We start from the raw sequence: 22050 nt of genomic DNA, 5'->3' as shown, positions 1-22050 counted from the left end.
TGAATAATAAGATGACATTCTAAAGATATGAAATGAATGTGACCTGTAGTTCACTGGTGCTGAATAATAAGATCACATTCTAAAGATATGAAATGAATGTGACCTGTAGTTCACTGGTGCTGAATAATAAGATCACATTCTAAAGATATTAAATGAATGTGACCTGTAGTTCACTGGTGCTGAATAATAAGATCACATTCTAAAGATATGAAATGAATGTGACCTGTAGTTCACTGGTGCTGAATAATAAGATCACATTCTAAAGATATGAAATGAATGTGACCTGTAGTTCACTGGTGCTGAATAATAAGATCACATTCTATAGATATGAAATGAATGTGACCTGTAGTTCACTGGTGCTGAATAATAAGATCACATTCTAAAGATATGAAATGAATGTGACCTGTAGTTTCACCATTTTGAATAATAAGATCACATTCTAAAGATATGAAATGAATGTGACCTGTAGTTCACTGGTGCTGAATAATAAGATCACATTCTAAAGATATGAAATGAATGTGACCTGTAGTTCACTGGTGCTGAATAATAAGATCACATTCTAAAGATATGAAATGAATGTGACCTGTAGTTCACAGGTGCTGAATAATAAGATCTGTGGAGGAAAACTATGGACTGTAAAATGTCAGGGACTTCCTGTGGAAAAACACAAGACATTAAAGAGCCTCTAGAAAGGTTTGAAAGCCTTGCTCTCCTTGGCTGTTCCTGTTAATGTACATTCACATGGAAATGATTTAGAAGAGGTACATGAGTGTGAACGTGTGTTTGTCTGTGCTGAGATTCAAACACGTTACCACTAGATCATTACACTAGATGTTTACGTTATACTTCCACCTCGACCAACCACCTCCTTTCAGTTATGCCTTAAATAACCATCTGTCTTATGTGACCATATCAAACGTAACTTATACTAATTTAAGTGTTCTGGATTTACGTTTACTAAGTTACATCTAGTCTAGTCATGTAACCTAACATAAACATATCATACTGTATAAATGGAGTGGCACAGATTTAAGTAAACTATAATGTGTTTTGCTTGGGTTATAGACCTCTCTATGTCATGTGGTCTGCACATCAGCCAGGCTTGGAATCCACAACCAAAACTTACCACCACAGTTCACACCCATGTTATCTGATTCTGAGCTCTATGCAACAGTTGTGTGCAGCGATGCAGTTGAACAGGTTCTTGTTCCAAGGAATAGAAAGAAGAAGGTAGTTTGATCACATCACAACAGTTTGATCACAGAACACTAGTACATTTATCAGACTGCAGTGCCTCAATAGGACCGATTCAACCAGGTAAATGGATCAGCTAGTTTGCTATTGAAATGTGTTATACTATATTATCCATTGTTATTGTATAATAAATGCTACAGCATTGCTTTCCAGGTTTCAAGTTGTGTTAGTCTTTCTATTTATGATGAATCTAATTGTCTTCAGGAATGAAGATGACTCAACTAGACTGTCTGTGTGTGATTCTTCTACATCTCCTACACACAGCAGGCTCTGGTACAGTAGAATACACATTTAATATCTCACTGCCTTTAATACCTCTGTGTGTGATTAATATGATCTCATTGTGTCTTTAGTCACTATTGCGGTCTTAAGGGTTCTACACAGTCTAATCAAACAGAGCTGAATGAGGTCCTTTTGCTCCTCTGTCTACATAGTTTTACTACTATTGTCCATCAGCTCCATGGTGTAAACTGTGGAGATCCCTTTAGGGTGCCTGGCCTAAGGAGATTTCCTCTCCTAGTCTCATTTCCTTCATCTGCACTGGTGTGTGTGTGATTAATATTATCTCATTGTGTCTTTAGTTGCTTGTATAGTGTTAAGGTGCATAACCTAAGGTGGATTCCTCTCCTAGACTTAAAATGCTTCAAATTATTCTAGCAAAGTGATGATCTTAAGACACTACTTACCTAGCTCCATAGTGAGGTCATCTGTAAACATGTAGAGTATGAGCTCAATGACCTCAAAGTAACCTTAAAATGTTTTTGTACTTGAAGTCGGTAAATTAAAGAAAATGTTCCTTTTGTGGTTCTAATAATGTTATCAAAGTGATGATCTGAAGACAGTACTTACAGAAGCTCTCCTTGAAATTGTCTGTAAATTGTCTACGTGGAGTAGATGGAAGACAGTGAGAACATCATTAACATGAACACTAGACGATGTAGTCTGTCTCTGGGACTCCTTGGTCAGGATTCAATCCAATGTGCAGTATATCGCAGGGCACTTCACAGCTGACAATGCACTTTTTAAAGGCATTTTCCACCAGCAATCACAGATATCACATTCATGGTAAACACTGCACATGTCGATTCATGTGTAAAATACCTTTAAAAGTCTATTATAGTGTGTGGTGTTATAATGAGCCTTGAGTTGAATCCCGGCCCTTGTCTCATACCACTGTTCCAACATCAGATGGAACATCTTAAAATGTGCTCAGCTACAAAAAATACTTTAACTGCTTCAAATAATTATTGCAAAGTGATGATCTGAAGACACTACTTACCACTTTCCTTCTTGAGGACATCTGTAAACATGTAGAGTAGATGCAAGACAGTGAGAACATCATTAACATGAACACTAGAAGATGTAGTCTCTCTCTGAGACTCCTTGTCTCATATCACTTCTCCAACGGCACAAATCCTATTTGAGTTCCACCACCTAAATGAGTCCCGTGTTCCTCTGTGAGACAACTTCTCCAATGAAGATATTCTACCCTCCCACCACTTCTTAATTTAATGAATGAAATGTGACTGGCCCATCAGTGATAGAGGTGTATCAGAGTTCATTTGACCTTTATTTAACCAGGTAGGCTAGTTGAGAACAAGTTCTCATTTGCAACTGCGACCTGGCCAAGATAAAGCATAGCAGCGTGAACAGACAACACAGAGTTACACATGGAGTAAACAATTAACAAGTCAATAACACAGTAGAAAAAAAGAGAGTCTATATACATTGTGTGCAAAAGGCATGAGGAGGTAGGCGAATAATTAAAATTTTGCAGATTAACACTGGAGTGATAAATGATCAGATGGTCGTGTACAGGTAGAGATACTGGTGTGCAAAAGAGCAGAAAAGTAAGTAAATATAAACAGTATGGGGAAGAGGTAGGTAAAATTGGGTGGGCTATTTACCGATAGACTATGTACAGCTGCAGCGATCGGTTAGCTGCTCAGATAGCAGATGTTTGAAGTTGGTGAGGGAGTTAAAAGTCTCCAACTTCAGCGATTTTTGCAATTCGTTCCAGTTACAGGCAGCAGAGAACTGGAACGAAAGGCAGCCAAATGAGGTGTTGGCTTTAGGGATGATCAGTGGGATACACCTGCTGGAGCGCGTGCTTCGGGTGGGTGTTGCCATCGTGACCAGTGAACTGAGATAACCTATGAGTTCTGTTATACTCACAGACATAATTCAAACAGTTTTAGAAACTTCAGAGTGTTTTCTATCCAATAGTTATAATAATATGCATATATTAGCATATGGGACAGAGTAGGAGGCAGTTCACTATGGGCACGCAATTCATCCAAAGTGAAAATACTGCCCCCTATCCTCAACAAGTTTTCACTGACTTGCCTAGTTTAAATAAAGGTGTTCTCAACTAGCCTACCTGGTTAAAGAAAGGTGTTCTCAACTAGCCTACCTGGTTAAATAAAGGTGTTCTCAACTAGCCTACCTGGTTAAATAAAGGTGAAATAAAAAAAATACAAAACAGGGCAGGCAATCTTCCAAACAAGAAGTGAAATTCTGAAAGTTGACTCCAACATGGCGGTTACGTCTGAGCGCCGTCTCAGATTATTGCAATGTTAGGCTTTTTCCTTAACGTTTAAAACAAATCTGACACATCGGTTGCGTGTGTGTGTGTGTGTGTGTGTGTGTGTGTGTGTGTGTGTGTGTGTGTGTGTGTGTGTGTGTGTGTGTGTGTGTGTGTGTGTGTGTGTGTGTGTGTGTGTGTGTGTGTGTGTGATTGTGTGTGTGTGTATGTGTATGTGTGTGTGTGTGTGTATGTGTATGTGTATGTGTGTGTGTGTGTGTGATATTTAGTTGCTTGTGTAGTGTTAAGGTGCATAACCTAAGGTGGATTCCTCTCCTCGTCTCCTTTCCTTCCTCTGCACTGATGTAAAAACTAAACTAATGGTGAATCCAACTCTTCTGTAGGCCTCCACCCTATTGTACTGCTATATATCCTGCAGTGTATAGTACTACTATATATACTACAGTGTCTAGAACTACTATATATACTACAGTGTATAGTACTACTATATATACTACAGTGTCTAGTACTACTATATATACTACAGTGTATAGTACTACTATATATCCTACAGTGTCTACTACTACTATATATACTACAGTGTCTAGTACTACTATATATACTACAGTGTATAGTACTACTATATATACTACAGTGTATAGTACTACTATATATACTACAGTGTCTAGTACTACTATATATCCTACAGTGTATAGTACTACTATATATACTACAGTGTCTAGAACTACTATATATAATACAGTGTCTAGTACTACTATATATACTACAGTGTCTAGTACTACTATATATACTACAGTGTATAGTACTACTATATATACTACAGTGTCTAGAACTACTATATATACTACAGTGTCTAGTACTACTATATATAATACAGTGTCTAGTACTACTATATATACTACAGTGTATAGTACTACTATATATAATACAGTGTCTAGTACTACTATATATACTACAGTGTATAGTACTACTATATATAATACAGTGTCTAGTACTACTATATATACTACAGTGTCTAGTACTACTATATATAATACAGTGTCTAGTACTACTATATATACTACAGTGTCTAGTACTACTATATATACTACAGTGTCTAGTACTACTATATATACTACAGTGTATTTCAGATCAGTGCAGATGAGAGAGGAATCCACTGTAAACTATTGAAACTGTTAATATGTCTGTTCTCTTCAGAGAGGTTTGAGGTTCTTGGTCCAACTGATTCCATTGTTGCCGTAGCTGGTGATGACATCATTCTGCCCTGTTACCTCAAACCCAACATCAGTGCTGAGGACATGACAGTGGACTGGCTGAACCTGGACTTCTTAGACGGTCGTGTCTTTCGTTACCAAAACCACAGAATCATACGAGATGATCAGATTCCCTACTATAGAGGAAGAACTTCACTGTTTGAAGAGGAACTCTGGAGGGGAAACACCTCTTTAAAACTGACCAGGGTACAAGGCACTGATGAGGGACATTACAAATGTTTAATTCAGTCAAAGAGCTGGTATGATGATTCCACTGTTCAAGTCCTCGTTAAAGGTGAGGTTTATTTTCATGTTTATGTAATAATCTAACTACAGTACAATGACATCACCTCTTTCCTTCATATTACTGGACACAGTATGTGTCTATGTTCACAGCCTGTCACCAGTTAACATCAGTCTGTCTGTGTGTCTGTAGCTGTAGGATCCAAGCCAGTGGTGTCCATTATGGGACACAGAGAGGGAGGGATGGGTCTGCTGTGTGAAACAGAAGGCTGGCACCCTGAGCCTGAGCTGGTGTGGCTGGACAGTAAAGGAGTCCATCTCTCTGCTGGTCCTCCTGAGACACACAGAGACTTAGATGGATTCTACACAGTCAAACGACATGTCATTGTCCAGGAGACTGACACCAACCACTTTACCTGCAGAGTCCAACAGAGCCGGATCAATGAGAAGATGGAGACAGAGATTCACCTCCCTAGTGAGTAACAACATAATATTATTTAGACATGAAACACTGGAGATATTGATGTGTTAATGTAAAGCATGTGTCTATTTGTTCACAGCCTGTCACCAGTTAACATCAGTCGGTCTGTGTGTCTGTAGTTGTAGGATCCAAGCCAGTGGTGTCCATTGAGGGACACAGAGAGGGAGGGATGGGTCTGCTGTGTGAATCAGAAGGCTGGCACCCTGAGCCTGAGCTGGTGTGGCTGGACAGTAAAGGAGTCAATCTCTCTGCTGGTCCTCCTGAGACACACAGAGACTTCAAGGGATTCTACACAGTCAAACCTGTTGTTGATGTGTTGATGTCATTGTCCACCCTGTTGTTGAGACTGACACCAACCGTTTTACCTGCAGGGTCCAACAGAGCAGGATCAACCCTGTTGTTGAGAAGATGGAGACAGAGATTCACCAAACCCTAGTGAGTAACAACATATTATTATTTAGACATGAAACACTGGAGATATTGATGTGTTAATGTACAGTATGTGTTTTAACCAAAGGCTTTGGTTGGTAGTGTTAGTACCAAACCCTGTTGTTGATGTGTGGTAGCAGTAGTACCAAACCCTATTGTTGATGTGTAATGGTGTGTGGTAGTATTAGTACCCAACCCTGTTGTTGATGTGTGGTAGTATTAGTACCAAACCCTGTTGTTGATGTGTGGTAGTATTAGTACCAAACCCTGTTGTTGATGTGTGGTAGTATTAGTACCAAACCCTGTTGTTGATGTGTGGTAGTATTAGTACCAAACCCTGTTGTTGATGTGTGGTAGTATTAGTACCAAACCCTGTTGTTGATGTGTGATAGTATTAGCACCAAACCCTGTTGTTGATGTGTGGTAGTATTAGTACCAAACCCTGTTGTTGATGTGTGGTAGTATTAGTACCAAACCCTGTTGTTGATGTGTAATGATGTGTGGTAGTATTAGTACCAAACCCTGTTGTTGATGTGTGGTAGTATTAGTACCAAACCCTGTTGTTGATGTGTGGTAGTATTAGTACCAAACCCTGTTGTTGATGTGTGGTAGTATTAGTACCAAACCCTGTTGTTGATGTGTGGTAGTATTAGTACCAAACCCTGTTGTTGATGTGTGGTAGTATTAGTACCAAACCCTGTTGTTGATGTGTGGTAGTATTAGTACCAAACCCTGTTGTTGATGTGTGGTAGTATTAGTACCAAACCCTGTTGTTGATGTGTGGTAGTATTAGTACCAAACCCTGTTGTTGATGTGTGGTAGTATTAGTACCAAACCCTGTTGTTGATGTGTGGTAGTATTAGTACCAAACCCTGTTGTTGATGTGTGGTACTATTAGTACCAAACCCTGTTGTTGATGTGTAATGATGTGTGGTAGTATTAGTACCAAACCCTGTTGTTGATGTGTGTGGTAGTATTAGTACCAAAGCCTGTTGTTGATGTGTGTGTTTTAGGTGAGTTGTTTGATTACGCAACCCCATTGAGAATATCCTTCATTGTGTTATGCTGTCTGGGAGCCATCGCTGTGTTTGGGTTATCTCTGGCTATCTACTGCGTATGCAATAAAAAAGGTAATGGACAGATTATATGAATGTTTAATTGTTAGAAAAAAATGTCTGCAATGTATTTTTTCAACCTCAACACATTCACAGTGGTTGTATTCTATGGATACAGGATAATATACTACACCTGCAGGTGATTAACATGTTAACACTGAAGACTAATTTTAATCTGCAGGTGATTAACATGTTGACACTGATGACTGATTTTAAGGATGTGTTGAGAGTGTAGAGGACCACTAGACTAGAGAGAGGTAGTCTCTGATACACCTGGATCACTGATGGACCAGTCACATTAATGTTGATGTTCTAGAACAGGATGTGTTGAGACTGTGGAGGACCACTAGACTAGAGAGAGGTAGTCTCTGATACACCTGGATCACTGATGGACCAGTCACATTAATGTTGATGTTCTAGAACAGGATGTGTTGAGACTGTGGAGGACCACTAGACTAGAGAGAGGTCGTCTCTGATACACCTGGATCACTGATGGACCAGTCACATTAATGTTGATGTTCTAGAACAGGATGTGTTGAGACTGTAGAGGACCACTAGACTAGAGAGAGGTAGTCTCTGATACACCTGGATCACTGATTGACCAGTCACATTTAATGAATGAAATTAAGAAGTGGTGGTAGGGTAGAATATATTTGTCTCACAGAGGTAGTTGTCTCACAGAGGTAGTTGTCTCACAGAGGTAGTTGTCTCACAGAGGTAGTTGTCTCTCAGAGGTACGCTGGTTGTCTCACAGAGGTTCGCTGGTTGTCTCTCAGAAGTACGCTGGTTGTCTCACAGAGGTAGCTGTCTTTCAGAGGTACGCTGGTTGTCTCACAGAGGTAGTTGTCTTTCAGAGGTACGCTGGTTGTCTCACAGAGGTATGCTGGTTGTCTCACAGAGGTACGCTGGTTGTCTCACAGAGGTACGCTGGTTGTCTCACAGAGGTACGCTGGTTGTCTCTCAGAGGTACGCTGGTTGTCTCTCAGAGGTACGCTGGTTGTCTCACAGAGGTACGCTGGTTGTCTCACAGAGGTACGCTGGTTTTCTCACAGAGGTACGCTGGTTGTCTCACAGAGGTACGCTGGTTGTCTCTCAGAGGTACACTGGTTGTCTCACAGAGGTACGCTGGTTGTCTCACAGAGGTACGCTGGTTGTCTCACAGAGGTACGCTGGTTGTCTCACAGAGGTAGTTGTCTCTCAGAGGTATGCTGGTTGTCTCTCAGAGGTACGCTGGTTGTCTCACAGAGGTACGCTGGTTGTCTCACAGAGGTACGCTGGTTGTCTCTCAGAGGTACGCTGGTTGTCTCACAGAGGTACGCTGGTTGTCTCACAGAGGTACGCTGATTGTCTCACAGAGGTACGCTGGTTGTCTCACAGAGGTAGTTGTCTCTCAGAGGTACGCTGGTTGTCTCACAGAGGTATGCTGGTTGTCTCTCAGAGGTACGCTGGTTGTCTCACAGAGGTAGTTGTCTCACAGAGGTACGCTGGTTGTCTCACAGAGGTAGTTGTCTCACAGAGGTACGCTGGTTGTCTCACAGAGGTAGTTGTCTCACAGAGGTACTCTGCTTGTCTCACAGAGGTAGTTGTCTCACAGAGGTAGTTGTCTCACAGAGATAGTTGTCTCACAGAGGTACGCTGGTTGTCTCACAGAGGTAGTTGTCTCACAGAGGTACGCTGGTTGTCTCACAGAGGTAGTTGACTCACAGAGGTAGTTGTCTCACAGAGGTACGCTGGTTGTCTCACAGAGGTAGTTGACTCACAGAGGTAGTTGTCTCACAGAGGTACGCTGGTTGTCTCACAGAGGTAGTTGTCTCACAGAGGTACGCTGGTTGTCTCACAGAGGTAGTGTCTCACAGAGGTAGTTGACTCACAGAGGTAGTTGTCTCACAGAGGTACGCTGGTTGTCTCACAGAGGTAGTTGACTCACAGAGGTAGTTGTCTCACAGAGGTACGCTGGTTGTCTCACAGAGGTAGTTGTCTCACAGAGGTATGCTGGTTGTCTCACAGAGGTAGTTGACTCACAGAGGTACGCTGGTTGTCTCACAGAGGTAGTGTCTCACAGAGGTAGTTGTCTCACAGAGGTAGTTGAGTCACAGAGGTACGCTGGTTGTCTCACAGAGGTACGCTGGTTGTCTCACAGAGGTAGTTGTCTCACAGAGGTACGCTGGTTGTCTCACAGAGGTAGTTGTCTCACAGAGGTACGCTGGTTGTCTCACAGAGGTAGTTGTCTCACAGAGGTACGCTGGTTGTCTCTCAGAGGTAGTTGTCTCACAGAGGTACGCTGGTTGTCTCTCAGAGGTAGTTGTCTCACAGAGGTACGCTGGTTGTCTCACAGAGGTAGTTGTCTCACAGAGGTACGCTGGTTGTCTCTCAGAGGTAGTTGTCTCACAGAGGTACGCTGGTTGTCTCTCAGAGGTAGTTGTCTCACAGAGGTACGCTGGTTGTCTCACAGAGGTAGTTGTCTCACAGAGGTACGCTGGTTGTCTCTCAGAGGTAGTTGTCTCACAGAGGTACGCTGGTTGTCTCTCAGAGGTAGTTGTCTCACAGAGGTACGCTGGTTGTCTCACAGAGGTATGCTGGTTGTCTCACAGAGGTACGCTGGACTCATTTAGGTGGTGGATCTCAATTAGGATTTGTGACGTTAGAGAAGTGATATGAGACAAGGAGTCCCAGAGAGAGACTACATCTTCTAGTGTTCATGTTAATGATGTTCTCACTGTCTTCCATCTACTCTACATATTTACAGTTGACATCAAAAAGGAGAGGAGTAAGTAGTATTTTTAAATAATACTTTAAATACTAAGATGTAACTTCTAGTGAAGTAGAACACTTCATGTTGTACATATTAATGTTCCCTGACTTTTATCTGATGTTAGATCATTGATATGAGACAAGGAGTCCCAGAGAGAGAGACAACATCTTCTAGTGTTCATGTTACCTCTGGTCTCTGAATAATAATGTTCTCACTGTCTTCCATCTACTCTACATGTTTACAGATGACCTCAGGAAGGAGAAGGGTAAGTAGTGTCTTCAGATCATCTCTTTGCTAAATTTAATTAAACACTGTTTTTTTTAGCACAAAGGCATAATCGGTAGTTGCTACATCCATTTTTTGATTTATAAATTAATTATATGTACCCACTGATTCTTGAAGAATATAATTTATAAATGATTAAAGAGCTTAGTTTAACTGTTGTACCCCATCAGAACCCAAAATATAACCTTGTTTTATCTCAATGTTTGTAAACAAAGTAAATGCAAGCAGACACTATACAGCCTCCAAACATATTTAAAACTATAATGTATATACAGTATAATGGATGGTCAGTCCTTACATCCATAGATCTGTCTAAGAATTTGAGAGTGATATTATTTCTCCAACCCCTCCCTCAGCTTTTTACCAAAACAACAGTGGATCATGTTTTGTTATCGTTTCAACTTCTGATTGACCCCAGATGTTCCTTCTGATGTTAGAACAGTGGTATGAGACAAAGGCCGGGATTCAACTCAAGACGCATTATAACACCACACACTATAACAGACTTTTAAAGGTATTTTACGCTTGAGTCGACATGTGCAGTGTTGACCATGAATGTGAAATGAAGGCCAGTGGAAAATGCCTTTAAAAACCTGCACTGTCAGATGTGAAGTGCCCTGCTGTATAGTGCACATTGGATTGAATCCCGACCAAGGAGTCCCAGAGAGAGAGACTACATCTTCTAGTGTTCATGTTAATGATATTCTCACTGTCTTCCATCTGCTCTACATGTTTACAGGTGACCTCTGTAACCAGAATTGTAAGTAGTGTCTTCAGATCATCACTTCGATAACATTATTTGAACCACAAAAGTAACATTTTCTTTAATTTACCGACTTCAAGTACGAAAACATTTTAAGAAGGTTATTTTGAGCTCATTGAAGATGTTAGTTCTGATGTTAGATCATTGATATGAGACAAGGAGTCCCAGAGAGAGAGACTACATCTAGTGTTCATGTTAATAATGTTCTCACTGTCTTCCATCTACTCTACATGTTTACAGATGAACTCTGGGAGCAGAAATGTAAGTAGTGTCTTCAGATCTTCACTTTACTACAATTATGTGAAGCATATTAAGTCTTTTTTTGTGGCTGAGCACATTGAAGATGTTCCTTCTGATGTTGGAACAGTGGTATGAGACAAGGGCCGGGATTCATTTCAAGACGCATTATGACACAGCACACTATAACAGACTTTTAAAGGTATTTTACACTTGAGTCGACATGTGCAGTGTTGACCATGAATGTGAAATGAAGGCCAGTGGAAAATGCCTTTAAAAACCTGCATTGTCAGATGTGAAGTGCCCTGCTGTATAGTGCACATTGGATTGAATCCTGACCAAGGAGTCCCAGAGACAGACTACATCCTCTAGTGTTCATGTTAATGATGTTAATGATGTCTTCCATCTACTCTATATGTTTACAGATTACCTCACTGAGAATCGAGGTAAGTACTGTCTTCAAATCATCACTTTGATAATGTTATTAGAACCACAAAAGTAACATTTTCTTTAATTTACCGACTTCAAGTACGAAAACGTTTTAAGAAGGTTATTTTGAGCTCATTGAAGATGTTAGTTCTGATGTTAGATCATTGATATGAGACAAGGAGTCCCAGAGAGAGACTACATCTAGTGTTCATGTTAATAATGTTCTCACTGTCTTTCATCTACTCTACATGTTTACAGATGACCTCAGGAAGGAGAAGGGTAAGTAGTGTCCTCAGATCATCTCTTTGCAAGAATTATGTGAACCATTTTATAAAGGCTATTCGTAATCCAATTCAAAACTTACCTTGAGGCCACAGGTACGTGATGAACAGACAGTTTGAAACCTTTAACCCCATCAACACTTTGTACAGAGATAAGAGTCATATTGCTGAGAACCATGTCCCCAGAGACACATTTTCGTCTCGTGTTAATTTTTGTTACTCCTGCAACTCAGGAAGATACTCTTTGGTCCACCTCTTCCAGAACAAGTCTGACATACGCTGAGAGTACAAACCATTAGGAACACCTTCCTAATATTGTGTTGCAACCCCTTTTGCCCCAATTTGTTAGGGGATGGACTTTACAAGGTGTTGAAAGCATTCCCAAGGGATACCAGTCCATGTTGACTCCAACACTTGACTCATCTGACATCAATCTATAGACCTGTACCCCTTTCTTTTCTTTCCAAAATAATTGAGCGTGCTATCTCTGATTAACTCTCTCGTTATTGCTCTCAGAACAATCTTCTTGACCCTAACCAGTCAGGCTTCAGGCCGGGTCACTCAACCGAGACTGTTCTTCTTTGTGCCACGGAGGCTCTCCGTACTGACAAAGCAGACTCTCTCTCATCTATTCTCATCCTCCCAGATCTATCCACTGCCTTCGACACTGGGAACCATCAGTAGAGAGCATCTGGGTCTGCACCATGTTCTCTCACTACTGGTGTCACCCAGGGTTCTGTTCTAGTTTCTCTCCTCTTCTCTCTATACACCAAGTCACTTGGCTCATTCATATCATCACACCTCTCCATCACAATTGACAACTCCACAGTGTCGCACACCCAGAGTGCAAAGAACCTTGGCGTGAACCTAGACAACAACCTGTCGTTCTCTGAAAACATCAAAGCAGCGTCTCGCTACCGCAGGTTCATGCTCTACAACATCCATATGACCATACCCCACACAGGAAGCAGCACAGGTCCTAATCCAGGCACTTGTCATCTCCATTCTTGACTAATAGAAATCTCTGTTGGCTGGGCTCTCTGCTTGTGCCATGAAACCCCTGCAATTTATCCAGAATGCTACAGCCCGCCTGGTTTTCAACCTTCCCAAGTTCTCTCATGTCAACCCCCTCCTTTGCACAATCCACTGGCTTCCAGTCAAATCTTGCGTCCACTACAAGATCATGGTGCTTGCCTACGTAGCAGCAAGAAGAACTGCCCCTCCCTTCTTTCAGGCTATGAGCAAACCCTACACCCCGTTCTCCCACCTCTGGTCTCTTGGCCCTTCCACCCCTGGGAGGGCAGCTCTCGCTCAGTCCAGTCCAAGCTCTCTCTGTCCTGGCACCCTAATGGTGGAACCATGAGTTTTATACACCAATGAGCGGAATGTTTCTTTAGAGACAGATTTTTGGTGTTATTTTTGTAGTAATAGGATTTCATTCAGTCATTCAATTCAGCAGTGCAGGACAGTTTCTTTCACTGAAACTTAATTTGTTCTTTGATAAGTTGACAAAATTCTGCTTTTTTTAAAAGAGTTGGGTTTAAGCTCCATCTATATGTCCCTTGAACTCCATCTGGCATCCAAACAGAACGTGTGAGGGGAGAATGATCTGAGCTAGTTCTGGATAAATACTCAATTTACACAACTCTATGGGTTACCTGTGCTAATAGGAGAAAGATCATCAATCCAGGTATTAGAGTGCAGGTAGGAGTAGAATGAGTAATCCCCGTCTTGGGGGTGGAGCTATCTCCATGTGTCTTTCAAATGTAAGTCTTTCATAAATGATAGAGTGCATTTGGCTGACTTAGTCAATGAGGTTGCTTTAGTGGAGGATGTATTCAGAATCTGATCCAGACAAAAAATCAAGTTGCCCCAAACTAAGAGTGTTCCCTGAAATTCCGTTACCTTGGGTTATATTTCTTGAATAAAAATATGATAATCATAATTGGGTGCATATACATTAAGCAAGGTCCAAGATTCAGAATACATTCTGCCATGGACCACTATATAACGTCCCAGTAGATCAATATTTATTTTCGTTACACAGAAGGGTAAATTCTGATTAATCAACACAGCTACTCCCTGTGTCTTTGTGTTATATGAAGACCTGTCCTGCCAATCAAATCACATTTATTTATATAGCCCTTCGTACATCAGCTGATATCTCAAAGTGCTGTACAGAAACCCAGCCTAAAACCCCAAACAGCAAGCAATGCAGGTGTAGAAGCACAGTGGCTAGGAAAAACTCCCTAGAAAGGCCAAAACCTAGGAAGAAACCAGGCTATGTGGGGTGACCAGTCCTCTTCTGGCTGTGCCGGGTGGAGATTATAACAGAACATGGCCAAGATGTTCAAATGTTCATAAATGACCAGCATGGTCAAATAATAATAATCACAGGCAGAACAGTTGAAACTGGAGCAGCAGCACGGCCAGGTGGACTGGGGACAGCAAGGAGTCATCATGTCAGGTAGTCCTAGAGCTCAGGTCCTCCGAGAGAGAGAAAGAAAGAGAGAAAGAGAGAATTAGAGAGAGCATACTTAAATTCACACAGGACACCGGATAGGACAGGAGAATTACTCCAGATATATCAGACTGACCCTAGCCCCCCGACACATAAACTACTGCAGCATAAATACTGGAGGCTGAGATAGGAGGGGTCAGGAGACACTGTGGCCCCATCCGATGTCACCCCCGGACAGGGCCAAACAGGAAGGATATAACTCCACCCACTTTGCCAAAGCACAGCCCCCACACCACTAGAGGGATATCTTCAACCACCAACTTACCATCTTGAGACGAGGCCGAGTATAGCCCACAAAGATTTCCGCCACAGCACAACCCAAGGGGGGGCGCCAACCCAGACAGGAAGATCACATCAGTGACTCAACCCACTCAAGTGGCGCACCCCTCCTAGGGACAGTATGAAAGAGCCCTAGTAAGCCAGTGACTCATCCCCTGTAATAGGGTTAGAGGCAGAGAATCCCAGTGGAAAGAGGGGAACCGGCCAGGCAGAGACAGCAAGGGCGGTTCGTTGCTCCAGAGCCTTTCCGTTCACCTTCACGCTCCTGGGCCAGACTACAGTCAATCATATGACCCACTGAAGAGTTGAGTCTTCAGTAAAGACTTAAAGGTTGAGACCGAGTTTGCGTCTCTCACATGGTTAGGCAGACCATTCCATAAAAATGGAGCTCTATGTATGTATGGCAGGACCAAATCAGGACCAAATCAGAGAGATAGGTAGGAGCAAACCCATGTAATGCTTTGTAGGTTAGCAGTAAAACCTTGAAATCAGCCCTTGCCTTGACAGGAAGCCAGTGTAGGGAGGCTAGCACTGGAGTAATATGATCACATTTTTTGGTTCTAGTCAGGATTCTAGCAGCCGTATTTAGCACTAACTGAAGTTTATTTAGTGCTTTATCCGGGTAGCGGGAAAGTAGAGCATTGCAGTAGTCTAACCTAGAAGTGACAAAAGCATGGATTCATTTTTCTGCTTTTGGCCTCTGCATACCCTCTGTCAGCCTCCATATGTTGGTAAATGTGGACTAGATCTCTGGCTAATCTGACCATAACTATCCTCCTTAATCCTGTTTACAAGTAAAAACTCAACCAGGAAGTACCAGTGAAACGCTCAATTCGGAAGTGGTGAGGAGTTTACCACATCAGTCACCTGCTTCATTAAAGTGCATCGATGACATCGTTCCCACAGTGGCTGTACATACATGTCCCAACCAGAAGCCATGGATTACAGGCAGCATCCGCACTGAGCAGAAGGCTGCCGCTTTCAAGGAGCAGGACACAAACCCAGACGCTTAGAATAAATCATGTTATTCCCTCAGATGAATCATCAAACAGGCAAAGCATCAATACAGGAGTAAGATCAAATCCTACTGCACAAGCTCTGACACTTGTCGGATGTAGCAGGGCTCGCAAACTATCACAGATTAGAAAGGGAAACGCAGCCACAAGCTGCCCAGTGACACGAGCCTAGCAGATGAGCTAAATGCCGTCTACGCTCCAGTCGAGAGAAGAAACACTAAACCATGAGTTCCGGGCGGCTGTGTGACCACGCTCTCGGTAGCCAATGTGTGTGAGACCTTTAAACAGGTTCTTCACTCACAAAGCCGCAGGGTCAGACGGATTTGCAGGACTCGTACTCAGAGCATGCGCTGACCAGCTGGCAAGTGTCTTTACTGACATTTTCAACCTTTCCCTGACCCAGTCTGTAATACCTTCATATTTCAAGCAGACCACCATAGTCCCTGTGTCCAACAACGCCAAGGTAACCTGTCTAAATGACTATTGCCGCTTAGACTCACATCAATATCCTTGAAATGCTTTGAAAGGCTGATCATGGCTCACATCAACACCATCATTCAAGACACCCTGGACCCACCCCAATTCGCATACCACCCCAACAGATCCACAGATGACACAATCTCTATTGCACTCTACACTACCCTTTCCCACCTGGACAAAAGGAACACCTACGTGAGAATGCTGTTCATTGACTACAGCTCAGCATTCAACACCATGGTGCCCTCCAAGTTCATCACTAAGCTAAGGACCCTGGGACTGAACACCTCCCTCTGCAACTGGATCCTGGACTTGCTGACGGGTCGCCCCAAGGTGGTGAGGGTAGAAACAATACATCCGCCATGCTGACCCTCAACATGGGGGCCCTTCAGGGGTGCGTACTTAGTCCTCTCGGGTACTCCCTGTTCACCCATGACTACATGGCCACTTAGAACTCCAACACCATCATTAAGTTTGCAGACGGTGATAGGCCTGATCACTGAAAACAATGAGACAGCCTTGGGGAGGAGGTCAGATACCTGGCAGTGTGATGACAGGACAACAACCTCTCCCTCAACGTCAGTAAGACAAAGGAGCTGAGCCAAGATTTGATTTGAGTTGCCCCATGGTGAATTTCTCCAAAAGGTACAGCCTGTCTTTGCTGTTCTCGGTCCGGTCTTCGATAGCGTGTTCAAAGCCATGCACACAGAACCTGCCGTCTAGTGGGTCACCCTTAAACATGGGTACAAAGATATGTAGTCTAGTGGGTCACCCTTAAACACGGGTACAAAGAACCTGTAGTGTAGTGGGTCTCCCAGTGGTACACTAAGAGGTGGTAATTAGGACAAACTTTGTTGCCTTACCAGCATTTTAGTGATAGCATTTTGGTGTAGCAGAATGTTGACAATACTGCCCATGTTGTCAGCTCCACCCTGGTCTGGGTTGAAAGGCCTTCCTCCCCTCATTGGAAGTTACAGCTGCCTCTTTTGGTCTTACAACAGGCTCTACTGTGTGTGAGTTGACCTATGATGAACAGTGCTGTATGTGGTGGTAGTCCTTAGTTATAACACAGTATATTGACCCTGGCCCTGTGCAGTATGAACAGACATGGTGAACAATGGGGATCCCAGGTCAGCCATGATGTGTGACTGTGTGGTATGGATACCTGTGACAACCTGAGTGGTGGTGGGCACCATTTTGCTTTGAGTAACCTTCCCCATGGTATCTTCAGACCTTCCCATTGCATTCAGGTATCGTTCATTAAATCATCTGATTTGTTTCCCCATTCCTTGAGTGGCTTCCTACTCATGGAATACATTCATCTTAGCACTGTTAGCCAATATTTCAGCTTCAAGCTCCAAACATTTATTTTGTGCCTTGAGTTGAGCCTCCTGTTTCTCCAGTGCTTGTTTCCTATTCAATGCTTCAGCTTTAACCAGTAAGGCTTCCCTTTCAGCCTTCAAATAGAGCCTGGTAGAAGATGTGATGGATTGTCCTGAGTGCCTGCTGTGTTGTGATCTATTTACATGTTCTGATGAGACATTGGAGAAACTTGGCTGGACCTCCTCATAACTTTTTTAGCCGCTGTTTATTACTGTGCTTCTTCCATCCATGCGTCCAAAATGGTTGCAAAACGTTCCAGTGTTGCTGCGTTTGGGCCATAATGTTCAACATTACACTTGCCTTCTCAGCAGATAACAAAGCCTTTATGGACTCATTGAGATCAGGCACCAACTTAACCAACTTTGAGTAATCTTTGTGTCAGCAAAGATTTCAACATTTCCATCATCTCCCATAAGTTGTGTGATCTCATTTATCTTTTAGTAAGTGCACCCAACTTAGCACTTCTCGATCATTTTAAAAGTTTTGCAATGTTTCCATTGGATCCATTGGAAAGGCAGGTAAGAGCACTGAACATCAAATCCCATTCAATTCCATTGATTTGCAACCATCAGCACGGTATGAACACATTTTAGCACGGCATAGGTTAATGAATGAGACAAAAATGAAGTCATCACAACTCAGACACAGCAGCCAATAAGCAAAGCGTCCTCTTTTTGCCGCTCCACAATGTGTTCTTGTCTCAGCGCGCAAATCCAACAACAAAAGACACACACGATTCCAAGCTACATGAGCGATCGATTCCAAGCTTACAAGTTCCACAAATTCATTCAACACACAGAACAGAACCAAAAACGGAAGAACAAGCACACTTTTCTCCCCTTTATTCACAGTGAATAGCTCAAATCAAACAGTCACAGAGCTTCAATAGCATCAGTCACTTCTAACACAGTCACTGGGAACATTCATTTACAGTTGAGGAGCGCCACTAGTTTAACCTCTGGTCTGATGAGTGATCACGTTCATACACCTTTCGTCAGCGTTCCATTCAGCTACGTTTTTTTGTCAAATATAACGGCAATTCGTAATCCAGTCATGTGATGTCGCCATCAGACACGCTTCCAAAGTAACCACAAAACAGGGAATCCAACGCTTCTATAGTGTAACAACAGAAATGTATTTGCCAGACAAAGGCCCCACAGGTAATTTCATAGGCTAGAAAACAAAAGAGTATATAGTAGAAGGTTTCTTAGTTCATGTAATAGTGATTAAAAAACTGTATTGTAACACATTACCCGAGTCCTAGCTGACCCATAATGCCAACGTTCTCAATTTGAATTATACACACGAGTGCCCTTTACTCACTTACTGGTTCCAAAAGGAAACCCCTATTTTGAAAAGGTTCTTCAAAGCACACCTTAAGTCTACAAAGGTTCAAAATGAACTGACGGGCCTCCCAAGTGGCGCAGTGATCTAAGGCATTGCATCAGGCTAGCTGTGCCGCTAGAGATTCTGGGTTTGAGTCCAGGCACTGTCGCAGCTGGCCGCGACCGGGAGACCAATGGGGCCCAGCATCGTCCGGATAGGGGAGGGTTTGGCCGGCTGGGATGTCCTTGTCCCATCGTGTACCAGCGACTCCTGTGGCGGGCCGGGCACAGTGCACGCTGACACCGTCACTAGGTGTACGGTGGTTCCTCCAACACATTGGTTCGGCTGGCTTCCGGGTTAAGTGGGCATTGTGTCATTTGGTTGGGTTGTGTTTCGGAAGAAATGGAAAAAACGACCTTTGCCTCTCCCGAGTCCGTATGGGAGTTGCAGCGATGAGACTAGACTGTAACTACCAACTGGGGAGAAAAAGGGGTCAAATACACTAAATAAAACACGACCTGATGGCAGAGTATAGGTTCTTAAATTAACCGTAAGGCTTTTTTTAAACCTTATATTATCCAAAAAGATCATACAGGAACCTTTTATAGAGTGTAGACTAGAGAGGTAGCCAACACATGTTGATTCCCCCTTGGACACCACTGATGTGTCTAATTGACTATATGTATGTGTTTAACCTTTTATAGAGTGTAGACTAGAGAGGTAGCCAACACATGTTGATTCCCCCTTGGACACCACTGATGTGTCTAATTGACTATATGTATGTGTTTAACCTTTTATAGAGTGTAGACTAGAGAGGTAGCCAACACATGTTGATTCCCCCTTGGACACCACTGATGTGTCTAATTGACTATATGTATGTGTTTAACCTTTTATAGAGTGTTTAGCCAACACATGTTGATTCCCCCTTGGACACCACTGATGTGTCTAATTGACTATATGTATGTGTTTAACCTTTTATAGAGTGTAGACTAGAGAGGTAGCCAACACATGTTGATTCCCCCTTGGACACCACTGATGTGTCTAATTGACTATATGTATGTGTTTAACCTTTTATAGAGTGTAGACTAGAGAGTAGCCAACACATGTTGATTAGCACTGAACTAATTGACATGTTGATTCCCCCTTGGACACCACTGATGTGTCTAATTGACTATATGTATGTGTTTAACCTTTTATAGAGTGTAGACTAGAGAGGTAGCCAACACATGTTGATTCCCCCTTGGACACCACTGATGTGTCTAATTGACTATATGTATGTGTTTAACCTTTTATAGAGTGTAGACTAGAGAGGTAGCCAACACATGTTGATTCCCCTTGGACACCACTGATGTGTCTAATTGACTATATGTATGTGTTTAACCTTTTATAGAGTGTAGACTAGAGAGGTAGCCAACACATGTTGATTCCCCTTGGACACCACTGATGTGTCTAATTGACTATATGTATGTGTTTAACCTTTTATAGAGTGTAGACTAGAGAGGTAGCCAACACATGTGTCTAATTGACTATATGTATGTGTTTAACCTTTTATAGATTCCCCATGTTGATTCCCCCTTGGACACCACTGATGTGTCTAATTGACTATATGTATGTGTTTATCTGTAGAAATCCTGACTTCTCAGATGGGTAAGTATTAAGGCTTTGTTACCTACTGTATATGATGGCTTATAAATGTTAGCTTTGTCAATGGAGTTGAGTGGTGATGAGTGGCTGTGGACTGTACCTCCGACTATCAGTCGATACTTGTAAAAATGTCCATTCTTAAACTCTTACCGTGAACCTGTTTGTCCTGTGTAATTGTGTGCCTTTCTTTGTTTGCTGAAATCTGTAGTTTATTAAAGTAGCATTTTAGGTGACCTCTGCCAAAGGAATTGTTGTGTGAAGGAGCATCATCACCCATCATTGTACAGCTGATTTAAAAAAAATTGGGGCAGTGAACGCCTAGAATAAAATGTTTAATGAAAAACTATGGATTTCCAGTCCAACTGACAACGCTATAACAATCAGGACAAGGATAAGACCAGCTACACAGTATGTAATACATACAGTTAAATAATGGATATGTATAAGACCAGCTACACAGTACGTAATACATACAGTTAAATAATGGATATGTATAAGACCAGCTACACAGTATGTAATACATACAGTTAAATAATGGATATGTATAAGACCAGCTACACAGTATGTAATACATACAGTTAAATAATGGATATGTATAAGACCAGCTACACAGTATGTAATACATACAGTTAAATAATGGATATGTATAAGACCAGCTACACAGTATGTAATACATACAGTTAAATAATGGATATGTATAAGACCAGCTACACAGTATGTAATACATACAGTTAAATAATGGATATGTATAAGACCAGCTACACAGTATGTAATACATACAGTTAAATAATGGATATGTATAAGACCAGCTACTATCATACAGTTAAATAATGGATATTCTCCAGTATGTAATACATACAGTTAAATAATGGATATGTATAAGACCAGCTACACAGTATGTAATACATACAGTTAAATAATGGATATGTATAAGACCAGCTACACAGTAGGTAATACATACAGTTAAATAATGGATATGTATAAGACCAGCTACACAGTATGTAATACATACAGTTAAATAATGGATATGTATAAGACCAGCTACACAGTCTGTAATACATACAGTTAAATAATGGATATGTATAAGACCAGCTACACAGTATGTAATACATACAGTTAAATAATGGATATGTATAAGACCAGCTACACAGTATGTAATACATACAGTTAAATAATGGATATGTATAAGACCAGCTACACAGTATGTAATACATACAGTTAAATAATGGATATGTATAAGACCAGCTACACAGTACGTAATACATACAGTTAAATAATGGATATGTATAAGACCAGCTACACAGTATGTAATACATACAGTTAAATAATGGATATGT

The 22050-nt window shown here is 41.8% G+C and overlaps 1 protein-coding gene across 2 annotated transcripts; it reads left to right on the top strand.

Annotated features, from left to right (window-relative positions):
* The first annotated feature begins 491 nt into the window (after positions 1–491).
* Positions 492–20973, top strand: LOC124024518 (butyrophilin subfamily 2 member A1-like). Of its 2 annotated transcripts, XM_046338436.1 has the most exons (12): positions 492–1317; positions 1459–1527; positions 4997–5347; positions 5489–5770; positions 7219–7335; positions 10067–10087; positions 10317–10337; positions 11097–11117; positions 11361–11381; positions 11783–11803; positions 12045–12065; positions 20696–20973. In XM_046338436.1, the coding sequence occupies exons 2-12, from the start codon at positions 1461–1463 to the stop codon at positions 20725–20727; spliced, it is 975 nt and encodes a 324-aa protein (XP_046194392.1). In that variant the 5' UTR covers positions 492–1317; positions 1459–1460; the 3' UTR covers positions 20728–20973. The 2 variants fall into 2 exon arrangements, with proteins under 2 accessions (XP_046194392.1, XP_046194393.1); XM_046338437.1 differs by lacking the exons at positions 11097–11117; positions 11361–11381; positions 11783–11803; positions 12045–12065.
* Positions 20974–22050: the final 1077 nt, after the last annotated feature.

The sequence above is a fragment of the Oncorhynchus gorbuscha genome, unplaced genomic scaffold (assembly GCF_021184085.1).
Source record: "Oncorhynchus gorbuscha isolate QuinsamMale2020 ecotype Even-year unplaced genomic scaffold, OgorEven_v1.0 Un_scaffold_1906, whole genome shotgun sequence".
In the NCBI taxonomy this organism is placed as follows: Eukaryota; Metazoa; Chordata; class Actinopteri; order Salmoniformes; family Salmonidae; genus Oncorhynchus; species Oncorhynchus gorbuscha.
This window is presented reverse-complemented; position numbering and strand designations above follow the sequence as displayed.